Genomic DNA, 17,219 nt, shown 5'->3' on the forward strand with positions numbered 1-17,219 from the left:
ATCTCACGTAGCTGTTTCAGCTTTGGTTTGTTTTTTTTCCAGTCCCACCGTCAATCTCGGGCAGCAGTGACATGATGGCAGTGGTGGTTAATAATCTGGTGCGACTGGAGTGTGAGGCAAGAGGCATCCCTGCGCCTATTCTGACCTGGCTGAAAGATGGTAGCCCGGTTTCCAGCTTCAGCGACGGACTCCAGGTGCTGGGTTCAAATCCTGCTCTCTGTGGTGTTTCCTGACGTGGTGGGGGACTTTTAAACTGGTGCAGTTTAATGGGACAGAATAAACTAGAGATGCTGGAATGGGAGTGTAGGGCCTGTTGCTGTGTAGGTTATTGGTGTGAGCTTAGCTCCAGTAATTACTGTGTGAAGTAGATGGGGATAATTGAAAGAAGGTGGTCCTCTCCACTGATTTCATACCGAGTAAGAGTTTGCATCAGCACATTTTTTCAGTTACTGGCAAGAAAAGGAAATTGGACCATATTGCTATGCTGAAGAGAGCTGTAGAGCTCAAGGTCGTGTAGTATCTCATTACATAAAAGAGTAATTCAGATAAAAAACCCCCACCCCGATGTAAGGAGATATTTCTGAGTTAAAAGGAGCTTTTTGAAAGCTAATTTTATGACCTGAAAGGAAAGAGAGGAAATCTGTGTACTCTGGGGACAACTCGGGGCACAGACAAAAGGTGTGACAGAATGCCTGAAACTGGTGGGAGAGAGGAATGTCCGGATCCTGCAAAGACTTGCGACCACCAGGAGTTCCCCCCGGCCTTGCATGAAGGTAGACTTCTGCTTTTGCAGGTCTCCATCAAAAGAGAACAACGGAGTGCAGGGAAGAGCACAGGGAACAGAGAGGTGGTGAAAGGAGTGGCAGAACAAGTGCTGAAGTTTGAAATGCAGCCGAACAGTTCTCTCTGCTGGTGTTTCACACGAAGGGGTGTGTTCTGAGTGTGCCGTGCTTGTATTGCAGGTGCTGTCTGGGGGACGCGTCTTGGCGTTGACTAGTGCTCAGATCAGTGACACAGGAAAATACACTTGTGTCGCAGTGAATGCTGCGGGTGAGAGCCAGAGAGATATCGATCTCAGAGTTTATGGTAAGATTTTCTGACAAATTCCTGATTTTTTTGGTCATGAGAACTGTTCATGGAGCTTAAATTAAACACACTGTGGCCCAGACCTTTAGCAACATCAAATAAAAATGGTTCCAAGCCATAATGGAAGGCAAAGTGAGGAGGAGGGGTGTGTGTGTATGTATGTAAAAATATATATACACATGTGTGCGCATGTATTAAAGTATGTAGATATGTTTTGCTGTGTATCTTTGAAGAAATGTAGCTGCAACAGTGAATTTGTAAGCTTAATGCATAAAGGCTCATTTATAAGTGATAGGAGAAAATAGGTGTTTGTATAAAAAACAGGTAGATCCCACAGGCAAAAGATACTATTGGGGCCAGCGCTGAGTTGTCTTTGTTGGAGCAGAATGCATCAGTGTGAGTTGGCCATACAGCTCTCCAGGTCCTGTTCCGTTTGCAAGCCTTGCTATGCCTCTCCAAAGGGCGGTGACTTCTTTAGTGCTAATGGTGACACTGTCTTGAGCCCAACCTGTCATCTTTGTCTCTTTCAAGAAGGAGGAAATACATCTCTTTTGTACTCTGTCGGTTTTCCAAATTATGTCAGGAAGTTGATTCTGAAGTCTTTTTGACTGAACTTATTGTAAATTCATCCTTCCTCCTGATTTATTGTAACCTGTATGAGCTTCATCCTCATTTTTTTTGTAACTTGTATAAGATGCCTTTTCATACAGTGTTCTCACGAGGTCATTGGTGATGTGCAGATGTCAAGGAACATGACACACTGCCCCGAGGAATGCCAGGGAGTTTGACTGTGGCAAGTTTTAAGTTTCCCCGGATAGCCGAGTGGTTTTGTGCACCAGTGAAATGAGGATGAATGGTGATCTGCCATTTGTTTTAGAAATCTTGTACCAGATGTGGAGAGAGGAGTTTGGACTTGAAGAAGCTTTGTGGTTTTGCCTCTCCTTTCAATAGGTCAGTGGAGAGAGAACTGCTTTGGTTCTGCCAATCTCTAGCTTTTTGGCAACCGTAAGCAGAAGTCTGAAAAATCTTGCAAGAGCAGTTAGAAGTTTGGGTGTTTTCTAAGGTGAATAGGGAGAGCTGGCCAGGTTCTTTGTTTGCTGGTTTGGCTTTCAGAATTGACTGCCTCGTAAGTGCACTGTGGTTAGGATACTCGTGACTGGAGTCATGGCTACTTTTGCATCTGCAAGGGGCAGTTCAGCAAGTCAGGACTCTGGCATGGCAAGCAAGCTCAAGGTTGGCATGGGCTGGAATGTTTGGTGTCTGGCATATCCAGGTCCCTTTTGGAGTTTGAGGAGACGTGTGTATGTACACATAACCACACAAGTGACATGGATATATTTATGATTTCTCTTTTATTTTCTGGAACCTCTGCCCATTTTAGCTACATGAAATTAAAAGAATTAGTTAGAAGTTGTGTTTGTATAAAATTACTATTGTATGAGAAGCTGGCCAGGGTTGAGCTCAGCTGCAGGGCCAGCTTGAGTGAGGCTGTCACCAAAACGTAATATTACTCTTAGGACTTGCCTCATATGGGTAATCTAATTAAGAAGTCACAGGAGGAAAATAATTTGGAGTGCAGTTGGAGCTGAGATGGTTAGAAATGTGTGGTCTGCTAATCTGGTCTAGGAGTTGGAACAGTCTGGGTAGCATATAGTTACTATGAGCATAATTAGGTTAATTTTAAACACTGTTCCTTCAGAAACAAGTGCTTTAGTGTCTGTCTCTCTATGTTTCATAAACTCAGTTTCCTTTTGAACACATTTCAATTCATTTAGCTGAGAGGAAAAGTAATTGGTGGAAAAGTATTTGGAAATGAATTTGCCTTCTGCAGTAACGGATCAGCTTCCAATTTTCAGTTTCACAACGTTCGTAAAGAATCTCAGCATTTGTGAATTCTACATAGAAAGTAAGATAAACAGAATTTTTTTTCAGTTGCTATATTTCTTATCCATAGAGACCAGACTTTTCCCTAAATTATTTCCAAACTGTGAAATCTGCTGCTCTGCTTAGTGCTTCCCGTGCAAGAAAAACAAAGCTTTATTGTTAATGTTATTTTTCTGGACATCGTGAGAACTGTGTTGTTGGTTTACTGTGTACCACTTTGGGACATTTTGTAATCTCACGTGTACTAATTAATTCAGTATCGTTTTGTTGAAGCCCAAAACATTTCTCACAGACAGACCCACTGCTTCCCTTCTTCTTACCCCAATATTTTGTGCTGTCAGACCCACAGTTTCTGGAGCAATGGATTGCAAAACGAAGTAGTGAAGGAAATGTGACAATAAAGGTTCTTGTATTTGGCCCTGGTCAACTTTTTTGGGCAAACTGGACAGTCTTAGTACACAACAAGCAAAACATCGTGCTGGATGCGTGTAGCCAGATTAAGTAATACTTGCTAGGAGAGTTTTGACTTTGTAGATCTTTTAATTGCAGACTTAATGTCGCATTAATGTCAAGAGTTTCCAATCAACATGCTGTATGTATTTAAATGATGAGAAAGGAGAGGGAATCGCTATGATCTGCTTGAAGGATTTTAGAACATACTTGCCATTAAGAGCACGAACAGGAATTCTCTTGCTGGTCGTGCTCGAGCAGCCCAGTAGCAGCCCTGCTGCTCTCCGCAGTTTGCTGCAGCTACTCGTGTTAGCGATGCAAAGCCCCGCCACTTGCTGTGATGCCTGCGGCAGGCGCGTCCGCCCCGGCGCTGTCTCCCTGGCTCCGGTCCGGTCCGGGAGCCTCCGGCAGAGCCGGGGTAAGCAGCAGCACTGCGGGCCGTGACGGCCTGCCCTGGTTCTGCTCTTTTCCAAGTCCAAAATACTTCAAAACTCTGAATGTGGCAATGTCTTGTCGGTGACTCCAGGCTGCCTTGAGGGAATCTCCCAAGCTTTCCTCTGCCTGATGGTGCAGCACGCCACTACCAAAGGACGTCGGCTCAGCCGTGAATACTGATACAAAGCCATAGACAGCAAACAGTTTTCGGTCTTTAATCTTTTCATTTGAGCTCATCTTGTCCGTCCTGTGTTTCCCTTGCGTTCTTTTCCACTCCGGCCACAAACACTTGTTCCATGGAAGACTGCTGACTTGCTGTGTTCCAAGTTTCAGTTCTCAGTTGCCTTTTCAGTTGCTTTGTTTCTCTGACTGTGGAAACATAAACAATTAAAAATGTGGGGAAAAATGCATTTTCTTAAATATTTATACAGCTGAAGAACAACTGATGGGCTTCAATTTATGTGTCCAGAAGCATTTTTTTTCTTCTACACATAAAACCTTCATTCCAAAAGCTGTTTTTTTCTGCCCTATAATTTGGACATAATAGTGGAATAATGTTATTGCTGAAACTGTAGTACAAACCTAAATAGAGCGCTCAGTGCTAACAATTGCAACAATTAGCTAGCAGGTACCACACCAAACAGATAGACAATAAAGTATTTGTAGATTATGACTTGAGGGTTAAGTCATTAACCTATTCCTTTGACTGCGAGTTCTCATTCTGCCTCCCGTATTTGGCCATCTCTGGACAAAATTCTTCTTAAAGTCAGAGTTGTCCTTAAAGCCAAATATCCATCTTGGCACTATCTGAAACAGTTCAAGACATTTTCAGCCTCTGTGTCTGATTATTATCTTTTGAGTCTCTTCACTCATCAGGTCTTTTTTTTTTTCAGCAGGAATGTACTTCCCCATTCTTTATATCCTGGTTATTTTCCTTTCTAACTGTATTTCAAGTATTTGTGTGGCTAGTCTCGGCTTACCTACATGATTTATCTGTAGCTGATATCTCGCTAGCATATACCTTGTGTAGAGGATATTCTGTAAGTAACAAAATTATTCTGGTGCTTTTTGTGATATAAAGGAGACTGAAGTTGTGCGTCAGAAAGGTAGTAACTGCCATTTCATTTCTGTTAAATGAAAACTGCCAACTCCACAGTATGTTTACTCTGGGAATTCCACAATGCCCAAAAGCCCTTTGTTTGGATTTATTGCTGTAGTTCCACCAAACATCATGGGAGAGGAGCAGAATGTCTCCGTGCTCATCAGCCAGGCAGTGGAGCTGCTCTGCCAGAGCAATGCTGTTCCCCCGCCCGTGCTGACGTGGCTCAAAGACGGCCGGCCCTTGCTGCAGAAGCCAGGTCTCAGCATCTCCGAAGATGGAAGTGTACTGAAGGTGAGCTGGGCAGTTGCGCTCTGGTGGCGATTGCTTTCCGGGGAGTGTCCCCACCAGGAAGGTGCTAGGTGCCCGTTAGAGTCTGGGCAGCGTTAGACCCTCTGGTGCAATAGTGAGTGGTGGGTGAGGAGTGAGGGAGGTCATAGAGACCTAGAAGTTTGTGTACAGAACTTGCAGGAGTAATCCTGTTATTATTAACATTTCGAGACACATATGTAAAAATGAGAATTGAAACCTGAACAACCTCTCTCTGCAAGTTTCGTGTATAACAAAGTAAGAAGAAAAAGATCCAGGTTTTTGTTTTCTTCCTAGATTGAAGGAGCTCAAGTACAGGACACTGGCCGTTACACTTGCGAAGCGACAAATGTTGCTGGGAAAACTGAAAAGAACTATAATGTGAATATTTGGGGTAAGATTTGTTAAGCTTATTCCAGGAATGGGAACGGGGCTCAGAATGGAATTATCATGTGGGACACTGACACCCTCTGTAGTTCATAAACACGGAATTGCTGAGGTTCTTGCAGGGAGATGTTGTTATATTTTCTGTGGTTTTAACAGTCCTAAGAAAGTGCATGCATTTTCCAAATTGCTGTGGTTTGGTTCTAAATTAATACCAGCCACTTCGCAGGCCTTTGTCAGGCTGGCTTTGCATGCACGGTGGTAGTTTAGAGCTGTAACTAACTGAGTTTGTCTCGATAGCTGCTATTTGTGCACTCTAATGCCCCGTAAAGAAAACTACCAACTTTCTACTTCTTTAAATGCTTAAGCATGGAAATTCAGATAAAGAAAAGCAGCTTTACCTAGCTATTTGCCCTGCAAGGTTATCAGTGTGGAACCATAACAGTAGCTTTAGTAAAATGTTTCGATGGCTAGATGATGAACGTGGCTTAGAACATGTATCTGAATCGTTGATTTTGAGTAGGTTTTTTCTGCATCATCATTTTATTCTCATATGCTAATTACCATGTGCCTTTTTCTGCTGTTACAAATTAATTTCTTTCTTTGAAAACGCAAGGCTAGAAATAGCTAACAGGGTTTATAATGATAAAACTACAATTTTTAGTAGAATTCTGCCATTATTTATTAAAAAGAAACATTCCTGGTGTTTAAATTAGCGGGTGGATACTGCAGTACCGTACAAGACCATGTGATTTTCCCATGCGAAAGCATGTACCCATTTACTGCGCGTGTCATCTTCAGCTCTCCCTCCCACAGACCTGTGAGATCCACAGCGTTGCGAAGGACCTTGTGCTGCTGGAGGGATAGGGATTTGTTCTTTAGTGCAGTAAGAGCGTTTCAGTAGGGTTTTGAGAGGCGGGATAATTCTTTGCTAGTTAGCAGCTTCCATGGAATAAGCTTAATCGAAACCAACAGCTGCCTGTGAAAGTCATCTGTGGAGAACTGTTTAGAATTATAGTCTTTGTTTACACCCAGGGACCAAAAGTCCCTCTTGCCACATTTTTAAGTTCTAAATCCAGGAAATATATCCTTCTGAGGACTGGTGAGATTTTGAGAGCCAACTGGTTCCAGGAACCAGCCCATGTTAAATGTAAGATGTACCTCAGCAGAGAATGGCACAAATATTTTGCCTAGGAGGAGGGTAAATGAAAGGTTGAAGCCACTACAGTACAATAAAGCCCTTTGCAGTCAGTCGTTCTGAAACCCATGTGCCTGGTTGCTGCTAAGTAAAGAGTTTGAAGTGTCAGAAGGAGAAGCTGTCTACGGTCACGTGCTTTAAATATGTGCTGGAGGAGTTACTCACTAGTGAGATTTTATTCACCAGTTTCAGCCTATGTTCTCCTCTGCTTGTTTTGGTCGCTTTTCAAGCGTTACCTACACTGTTTTCATCAGAAGAAAATGGTTCCACCATTTCAAGAAGGCAATTATCCCTTCCCTAGTGATTGAACCGAAAGTCTTTAAGACTTTGAGAGTCAGAATGGAAAGAGTGGTCCCTTTTCTCTGCAGCTGCTTTGCAGAGCAAAGCTGGCACTCTGCTACAGTGTGACGGTCGGAGGGATGGGGTTCTTAGCGTAGGATGTGGCAGCCAGTGGGTTGCTGCAGGAAAAATTCAGAGGAAAAACTGGGGCTGAATTTTAAAAGTCACTTTCTGACTAAAGATGATCTCTGTATGTTTACACAGTGAGGCCATTAAGAAGGCAGGCTCTCAGAGCTGGAGTCGGGTGACATAATTCACAGAAACGGCTTGGTTCTGTGCAGGCCATTCGAAAGCCAGCCAGCAGTGAGGCCCATGTGTGCAGTGGACCTCAGAGGCTGAAGGATGGGTGCAGTCATTCACAAGCATATTATTGACTGCCCAGGGTCTGGTTTGCGTTGCCAGCAAGAGAATGCAGTTCTTGTAATTGCTTCAGAGCATAATGGAGCAAATTTGTGCGAGTGTCATTTGGGTCTTACTGTTGGCTGATAACATTTTCTTTCAAATACTGCAATTATTCGGCATTTCTTTTCAGTGTCGCCGAGTATTTCTGGCTCAGATGACATCTCTCAACTGACAGTAATTGAAGGGAGCTTGATAAGCCTGATATGTGAGTCTAGTGGCATCCCACCACCCAGTCTTACCTGGAAAAAGAATGGTGAGTAACCATCCATTGTCCATTTTGTAAAGCAGATGTGAGAATTCCGACCTGCCTGTGCTTTTTTCCTGTAAATGTTTTAGATGGTGTGTTCTGAGGAGTTCAAACACGCAGGTATCTAAACAGTCCTGATATTGAGTAAAATTAACAACAGTAGTAGGTTATTACCTTTTCTTTCACTCACCTCTGCTTGGATTAGATGTCGTTTTTCCTAAAGATGCGCAAGAGAAATGCAGTGCAGAGATTCTGGAGCTGCCTTAAAAACGGGCAGTTTATGCATGTTAGTGAAGGACTTCACCCCTGATGCTTATTTACCACGGTGCAGCAAGACACCGTCAAGCCTGATTTGTAGATCACAGCTGGCAGGGCCGTGACTCGCTGTGAAGTCCTGTGCTGCGGAGTCGAGGGTCTCTGCCCTGTGATCCGCTGCATAGCATAGACCTGTCCTCTGGGCTGTTTTTCAGTTCACAGCCATGGCATACTGCCAGTGAGAAAAATGCATCTAGTGGTAGTTATTGCTTTTGGGATTTACCGCACCTTTCTCTCATCCCACTGTAATATTTAAGAGTAGTCTGCACACCTTTTTGCTTTAGAGGTTAAAGTAACATTGACAAACACCTTCTTATGAATCAGTACACAAAGGCACGTATTTTTGGAACACTCTTTTAAGCATGGGCACTGTTGGAGACAGAATATTAGACAAAATAAGATGTTGAACTCATCCAGTATTGTAGTTCTTGTGTTATTAATCAATCTTGCCTGTTCATCTGTGTTTATCTAGATGGCACAATTCAGTGTGGTATCTGCCTACCTTAATTTTGGCTTGTGGAAAGAGTAGATTTTAATTACAAGACACTTACCCTGTCTCTTAGAAGCCATAGAGGCATTGTATGACATGTTCTAATAATGTACTGCAAGGCTAAAGTACATACACTTAACTGGCAGAAAGGAGGCTTGACCCTGTTGGAAAGCCTAGAAGGGCAGATAGAAAGTAGTGCAATTTTGAATGCTACCTGAGAGCGAGATTTTTCATCGCCTTTGACATTTGGTGCACGTGTTCACAGAGAGGATTTTAAATGCCCAAGTGGGAAATGAAAATTCAGCTTGTGAGAGTTATCGATGGCAGGTGTATTCGTTCTTGAGAAGCTGAAGATAGTTGCCTAATCTGAGGTCTCCAAAACTGCGAACTCTGCTCAGGGAATGCAGTATTATTTTGCTGTCGCGTTTCGGCGGATGATTCCCTGGGCAGAGGTGCATGCGCACGGGCAGTGGGACACCAGCTGGGCAGACGGTCCGGCCGTGCAGACTCAGTTGCTTGCTGCGAAGATGTGCTGTGCTGGGTGGGGTGATTATGGACGGGACGATGAGTCGGATTTTACTAAAAAAGGTTGAATTTGCTTCTCAGTGGAAGTGTCCAAGACTTTCTGGATGGATGTGAGTGTGCTGAGAGTTCTTGTGCTTTACCTCATGTTGCTGTATGTCGTGAAGTCAGCAATTAGTATGGGAAGACCTCAGAATGTGCTTGCATGATGTTTCTGATGTCCAAAACTCTGATGGAGCAGTTCTAACACGGACAATCGTGCAGCTCAGTCATTTGTAAATGAGCCAGGGGACTTTCCACTGCTGGAGCAAGCTCATTGCCACTTTCTGTGTTATTACCTGAAGGAACGTCTCTTTCAGGCGCTCCACTGGGGGCTGACCCTCCCGGCAGGGTGCGGGTGTTGTCTGGAGGCAGACAGCTACAGATCTTGATTGCGGAGAAGTCTGATGCTGCGTCTTACACTTGTGTTGCTTCAAATGTCGCTGGAAGTGCAAGGAAAGAATACAGTTTGCAGGTATACGGTAAGTTACCGTGAAAAATTCTGTTCGTCGTTTACCGGTTCTGAAATAGAGTTATGTTGTGAAAGTGTTCCTGGTACAGTAACGTTAAGCTGCAGGATTTTCAGAGAGTAATGTCTAGCTATAGGACGATTTTCGGGTGCTCCAAGGAGAATGTTAGCTAATTAAAATTTTGACACTTTGGACTCAGAGTTTGAGCAGGACATTGCATATACCTGTCGAAAGTGCATTTGACTGCAGATAATTATGAGGGTGTAACCCCTTTAGGGTTTAGATAGTGTGATGTTTCTTGTCAGCAGACTGTAGTAGTGATGGCAACTAATTGAACTTGGATTTTCCACTTTTACTGCAAATTCTGTATTGCAATCAGGAATAAAAGGAGGTATTTATAAACAATCCCATGAAAGAGAAAATCTTTGACAATCTGTAGGGATTGACAGCATCTGTATTAAGCATTTGGGGCAGTCTTTTTCTTAATTAAATTGCTTGAGAGTCACCTTTTAAAAAACATTTTTACGTTGTAGGGTGAGGGGAGGGGAGGTTGTTTGTCTTTTCTCAGCCCTGTGGAAAATGCTGTGAATTGCAGAGTGCCCTGAACTGATTTGCCAGCAGTAACCCACAATAACTGGTCTTTATGAAAATGCTGGTCTGGAAAACTTGATTGTTGTTCTGTTCAGGAACAGGTGAAGATCTGGAAAGGTAGCTTTCAGCTGACTTCTAAACCATGTTTCTTTTTCTTTCGTAGTTCGACCAACTATATTAAACAGTGATAGCCACCCGTCAGAAGTTGTCGTCACCCAAGGAAATGAAGTTTCCTTGGAGTGCAAGGCACAGGGCGTCCCAGAACCAGCCATAACATGGATGAAGGATGGCCATCCGCTGGTCGGTGGAAGGGATGTAGCGATACTTCATGACGGTCGCTTTCTTCAACTGAAAAATGCCCAGGTGGCAGACACTGGCCGCTATGTCTGTGTTGCTGCCAATGTGGCCGGGCTATCTGACAGAAAATATGATTTAAATGTTCATGGTGAGTATGTGCAAAACGGGGCAGGCGCAACAGAAAAAAGTAAATTCACCTGAGGACATCCAAGAAACAGCTGTGGAGCTAAACGCACCACCTGCATCGACTGTGGGCTTTACACGTGATGCAGTTTCAGCTACAGTGTTGCAAAAATCCAAATTCAATTTTATAACTCCTGATTATAAAATCTTACCTCTGTCCCTGTTACTATCAACCCACCCCTTGTCGCTCCCAAGAGGAGAAATCCAAGATACGATATAATTTTATACGGTGCTGGGGTGAGTGTTGTGTTGGGAAATATTCTGTTGTGCGAGACAGAAATGAAGGCTTAACCAAGAGCACCCTGCTCATGGCCGCCACCAGAGGATGGTTACCTGAGGACAGCCAGTATCTCAAGTATCTAGTTACCAGGTTCTCTCATTTTGCACAATCAGAAGAATTTAAAGATGGTATCCCCAGCTAGCATTCATCTCCATAATTTGATTTGATGGTATGGATCAGAACATTGTGCTGTCTTACAGCCACTGTAATCCTTTTGCATATGTTTCTGTACACTTCATTGAACACTGAATATTCATGTTTTACTGTGAAAGTAAACACAGGAATTCTCATGATTGAAAATGAGAGGCCAAAATCATTTACCAGTTTTGTTTATGTGTGTTTTTATTTGGAATGTTTGCTCTACTGTATCATCAAACTTCTGGGTAGTAAAAAGAAACTTTAAGCCTCCTCAAGCTACTTGGAGTGCTGGAGGCAGTCAGTCAATTACTTACCTCAGGCTTTATACTCTAAAGTATGAACTGCAGAACTGCTTCCAGAGTGGAAATATTCTTACTCCTAGCAAAGAAAAGCTAAAAATAAATTTGTGGTAGTTATTTTAATAGGGAGTTGTTTTTTCCATTAGCAAAAGCATTCAATTCTGTCAGTGTTAGAATTTTCCCTAGTGTTTCATTAGATACTGGAAATTATAATAAACTAATATAACAAACCAATATATGCTTATTCTCTAGGTATCTTAAGCCATAAAATAAAGGTAACAGAACTGATAGAATTTAATTTTAGTACTTCCATGCAGTTACAGTAAGAAAGCATCATCAGTATATAGTATTATATGTCTCCCTTTTGTAGCTCTTCACTTGCCAAGCTTATCTTAGCTTTAGTGAATTATGATTTGATTGACTGAATGTCTGAATTTTCATTTGTTCTGAAGCGTGGTGTTTCTTTACTCTTGTTCTGTAGTTCCCCCAAGTATTGCTGGTGAGCTGGAGATGCCTGAGAACATCAGCACTGTGGAGAAGAATCCCGTCTCTCTGGTTTGTGAAGCTTCAGGAATTCCCTTGCCGTTGATAACATGGCTGAAGAACGGATGGCCTGTCGCTTTGAACGACTCAGTGCGAATCCTCTCAGGTACAAAAGCTGTAGTTATCTGAAAAAGAAAAAAAAAAAGGGAAGGAGGCGCATGGCCCTCTGTATCTATAGTGCAGGAATTTCACGTGAAGGAAGGTCTGGGTTAATAATCTGTAAAGACAAGGACAGAAGAGAAACAGTTACTCGGTGCCAAGCTTTTCAGTAGATGGGATCAGATTGGCTGGAGTGCCTGGTGAACAGCGAACGGAAACTGTTAAAGCTGTTACCAAACGATGTGTATTTTACCCTTTAAAGATGAAAAACCTGTGAGAGAATGAATATATATGACAATGAACAAAACACATCTTTCATTTCTATGTATATAAAAACAAAGGGAAACCTGTTCATGAGCCTCAGAAATCAATGCATGTAAATGCTTTCTGGCCTTGGAGCTAACTGAATCTGAGCTTCAGAATGTCATCTAATAAAACCTGGAATTAGGTGATCATTCAAAGACAGCACAGAGCACTGCATTAGCAAGAAGACTGGTCCAAGGGATCTGGAGAAGCTTATGATAAGCAAGCAGAGAAACAGATCCGATTCATCAGCGATCTTGATTTGAAAGCTGGGGTAACCTGCAAAGAACTAGTTCAGGTGCCTTTTTATGACGGTAGTAACTGCCAGAGGTGTTCGAAATAGGAGGGGCTCAGCGCCCGTTCCTGTAAACCATCATGCGGCAGTACCCTAGGGAAGTGAGAGCACTTGACGGGCAGCTGCAGCGATGTTACAGCTTTGTGTTTGCAGTAGGAAAGTGAGTTAGCAGCCACTGAGATTGCAAATGGAAAATGCATACCGAGCAGGCAGTGTGTTTTGTGTTGGCTTCATGGGTCTGGGGATCAGCTATGTGTGGTGTGTAGAAGTAGTTAAGCATCTGGTTATGACTGAGGTGTGTAGATGACAGCTGAGATGCTTCTTTAATCTTGGGTTTGCCACTCACAGCTAGAAATCTCAGGAAAGCAAGTTTTGATGAAGTTTCTAATACTCTGAGACAGCCACTATGCAAAGCCAAGCCATCCTACAGCATGAACACAGGAAAGTTATCAGACTGGTAAAGGAGCTGGAAGCTGTTTAGAAGCTCAGCTAAGATTGGATTTGAAGCTGGAATTTCTCAGGATTTTTTTCCTTCGTGTAGCTTTTAACATTACAGGTAGTCCTGTCTTCTGCTTCCCCATCGTTACGTATGGCTCATGGAAAAAGGAGTGGGTGTCTGGTTATTATCCAGTGTAAATCTGACTGACTAAGTTGGTATGCATTCCTTTTTGTGTGAAGCTACCATCAACAAAAAAAAATCTATTCTGGGCTGGATTGTTTCTGTTCTGTCTGTTGATTTCTACACCCACACTAACATCACCACCCGGATTGCAGAGTCTGGAAGGGTGAGAAACAGAGAGATGATTGTTGTCTCTGAAGGTTAGCTGCAGTGGGAGGGGGGAAATGGGCCAGAACTCAGTGCTTTGTTTTCCAGCAGACTTTGTGCTTTTGTGCAGTTCATTAGAAAACTACACATTATCTTAGTGAACTGTAACCAACATGGCATTTGGAACTTTATTTGTGCTTCTACAGCTGTAAGAAAACCAAAAACAACAACAAAATCCCCCTCTTCGACTAATTTAAGAGGTAAAATACTTTGCCAAAGCAAGATTCTGGTTCTGTTGATTGAAAACATACTTGGCATTGCAGATGTTTTAAATGTGTGGACACACTGCTGGCAAGTTTGAATCTGTTAATTCAGATACTATGCTGATGTTTCCTGTTAATGATGCTTCCTACATCCTTTAGGAAAAAAAATCAACCATACCACAGCTGCTTTCCTTGCAGACCATACACTAGGCTGCATGCTAGCTTTAGGAAGGGAAAAAGCTTTTATTAAGTTTTAGCTAAGTGTAGAAAATCATATCCTGCCTCAGCACTGGAGCCCTGGGTGTGCAGATGTGTGATGCCGTAGGAGGTTGCGGTCTCCTGCAGGCAGATACCTGCTCGGGTTTGCTCCTTAGGTGACTTTGTTCAGGGTGTGGGGGACGAAGGGTCGGGGTGACAGCAGCCTGCAGGAACCGAGCCTGCCCAGTCGCGCAGTGCTCCCTGCAGCGGGTAGGATCCTTGGGCAGAGGCACCTCCATCAAGCGGGTCGGCAGTTTCTTTCTTCAAAGCACAGGAATATGAAATTCTGGGATAGATCTCGATACTGAGACCCTGTGGATATCCGCAGGCAGGACGCGCACAGTTCCGACGTGAAGTGCTGCGAGGTAATGACTGCTGATGCGAGAGCGGCTGACGAGACACTGGCAGCGGCTGAAGGGCGGCCAGCACGCTTGTTTTCACACCGCAGTGCTCACTGCGGTTTGTTTTGCTGTTCCTCGGCCAGAAGGGAAGCAAAGAGACATTATTCTGCTAGGGCAAAGCGGGTATATTCGTGGTCCTTTGGTCAAACCTATTTGTAGATCTTCTTCCTTTTAAACTAGCATGCCTGTGCAAATGTGTTCGGACAACTGCTCTGCTGTAGTGTCAGGAGAGAGCTGTGATTTTAAAACATTACAGGTAAACCACTACTGTTGTCACCTGTTATTGATGGCACCACTAATACAAACGCTAGAAGAGGGGAGTGGAATTTTATTCCTTATCTGTGCATGTGAAAATACCTCTATGGAGTGCCTGTATGTATTTATAAAAATAAACTTATGTATACGCACACACACACCCCACCCCCTCACTCCGATGAGGCTGTATTCTTTTTCCTGGATAGTCATCTAGATCCTCAGTATAGCAAAGTACTCCAGCGAACACAAGTCCTGCTGTCAGAGACACTGTATGTTGTCAAGATTTCCTGCACAGAAGTGTGTGCACAAATCCTACATATTGCAAAGGGGGTGCTCCTGCCGCATCTGAGGTGTCCGTGAGATCAGTGAATTCTGTGTGCGCCGTACCCTGCACGTAGGGTGAGTGACCTGCGTGGAGCAGGTCCGATTTTCTCTGTGCAAACTCTGCAGATGTGTTTCGAAGTTTGCAGGGATTGTTCTGGCTGGTCTCCGGCTTCCAGGAACTCTCAGAAAATGTCCAAATGCCTCAAAGGTCACTTAAATGTAATTTCTGGAGGAAAAAGGGTGATGTCAGGATAGTTTGGAAGTTGCTGACTAGAAAGAATAGTACGATCAATGTTAAGCACAGACCTAAAAGCTTGGAGGGCCTGAGCAAAGATGCAGAAGTGATGGGAGCAGTAGGGTCAGTTGCTGTCTCTTACAGTTTGTTCAACAAAACAAACCATGTTAAAAAAACCAGACCACATTACAATTTCACAGCTGTAAGTTTAACCAAAGCACACAGAAGCTGAAGAGTGAGCACAGACAGTTTGGGGGGGTTGGTTGGAGCAGGCTCCAAGGCTTGCCCGTGCTCTGGCTTTCCCCGCAGGCGGCAGGACGCTGCGCTTGGCCCACGTGAGTGTGGCAGACGAAGGTCGGTACACCTGCGTGGTGACCAGCGCCGCGGGAGAGGCCAGGAGGGATTTCCACCTTGCTGTTGTAGGTAAGTACCTGGTAATTTCTCTTACAGTAGGAGAAGGGGGCCTACTGTATACTTTGCTGGTATTTTAAAAATTATTACGCCAAAACGTATGGCCTTAGGGGAAAAAAGTGCATTTGGTAACATGGTCAGCAGATCAGGTTTTAAAGAGAAGTTACTTCTGCATGTGAATTTGCTGTTTGCTTCATTTTTAAACCGAAGAGTCTCCAGGCATGATTTGGAGTAAGTGGCATCTGCTTCTGTTTTGTGGTTTGCTTGTTTCTTGTCTGAGGAGGAGCTGTGTCGATGCGCCTGACTTCGGTGAGGTGGTTCCTCCGGTTGGGTAGAAGGCTGCGGGACGCTGACAGCCAGACCCGCATCCTCTCTTCTGTTTCTTGTTGCTCATAGCTTCACTCTCCCTTGGGTGTGATGAACACCGTGAATCAGTTTTTAGGGGATCTGGAAAGGTGGGGGGTTGTGTTTTCCTGGTCAGCTTAGTTTTCAGCCGGATCAGTTCCCTGCCGGCTCCCCACCCAGCCTATAAACGCCAGTGCTGGTGAGAGGAAGATGACGAGAGTGAGTGGTCCAGGGAATAGTGCTGTTTCTTTTGGCACCAGCCTGAATTTAAGTCAAAAGAGAACTATGGCCCCAGGAAACGATATGAAATTCATGTGGTGCCCAGCGACAGGACAAGGGGCAATGGGCACAAACTGAAGCAGAGGAAGCTCCAGCTGAACCCGAGGAAGAACTTCTTCCCTCTGAGGGTGACGGAGCCCTGGCCCAGGCTGCCCAGGGAGGCTGTGGAGTCTCCTTCTCTGGAGATATTCAAGACCTGCCTGGCTGCGGTCCTGTGCAGCCTGCTCTGGGTGACCCTGCTTGGGCAGGGGGTTGGACTGGGTGACCCACAGAGGGCCCTGCCAGCCCTGACCATGCTGGGATTCTGTGAATCTGTTGCACCTAACACTCAAATGCAGAAAGGTGCAACCCCGTGTGCTAGCACTCACGAATTCAAACCAGCGTTACTGTGCAGCCGTGGGTGTGATACGTGTAGCTGAGTGGCATCATGGTCACAGTCTGTCGCAACAAAAGATGTAAAGGCAAAGCCAAGACCGACAGAGAAATTAAACACTGGAGCTGAAATTGTTTTTGCAAAACAGAGATCTCTGGTCCAGTGGAAACCTTTGGTCAGCAGAGGTTTTGGTATTGTAAAGCATGTAAACCAAGTGTGGTAGTGGGTGATCCTGCCAGTGTATTCAGACAAGGACTAGTGCAGCAGGCTCGTCAGGTGGCTATTTGGAACCCTTGACAGGTAATTTTGTCACATTACTTAATTTTTTAAGGTTGTATTTTTCCCAGGAAATAGTTACTAACCAAAAAGCAGTATTTGGTGTTTTTATCAAGAATTACCAGGCCTGATGCAGGTTGCCTGACAGCATTACTGTGTAGAATTTTCCTGGAAGTTTCTCTTCTCTGAGGTGCTGAGCGCTGTCAGCTTCCCTTGCCTTCAGCTGACGCATGCACACTCAGCCTGTAGATGACAGCTCGCACTCCCGTCGGTTCGTGTTTGCTTGGTGAGCTCATGGAAGTGTAAGGCTGGTAGAGTGGGAGAGATGGGTCAGCA

At 44.1% G+C, this 17,219-nt stretch overlaps 1 protein-coding gene across 1 annotated transcript in view; it reads left to right on the plus strand.

The window, feature by feature from the left end:
- HMCN1 (hemicentin 1) overlaps positions 1-17,219 on the plus strand; it is a 195,460-nt gene that overhangs the window by 115,343 nt on the left and 62,898 nt on the right. Inside the window, exons 39-47 of the mRNA XM_075422725.1 lie at positions 43-194; positions 963-1,086; positions 5,073-5,248; positions 5,561-5,657; positions 7,717-7,839; positions 9,520-9,681; positions 10,424-10,705; positions 11,939-12,106; positions 15,509-15,622. Coding sequence (XP_075278840.1) covers positions 43-194; positions 963-1,086; positions 5,073-5,248; positions 5,561-5,657; positions 7,717-7,839; positions 9,520-9,681; positions 10,424-10,705; positions 11,939-12,106; positions 15,509-15,622 — 1,398 coding nt within the window. The remainder of the gene's footprint in view (positions 1-42; positions 195-962; positions 1,087-5,072; positions 5,249-5,560; positions 5,658-7,716; positions 7,840-9,519; positions 9,682-10,423; positions 10,706-11,938; positions 12,107-15,508; positions 15,623-17,219) is intronic.

This window comes from Opisthocomus hoazin, chromosome 6 (genome assembly GCF_030867145.1).
Source record: "Opisthocomus hoazin isolate bOpiHoa1 chromosome 6, bOpiHoa1.hap1, whole genome shotgun sequence".
NCBI classification, from domain to species: Eukaryota; Metazoa; Chordata; class Aves; order Opisthocomiformes; family Opisthocomidae; genus Opisthocomus; species Opisthocomus hoazin.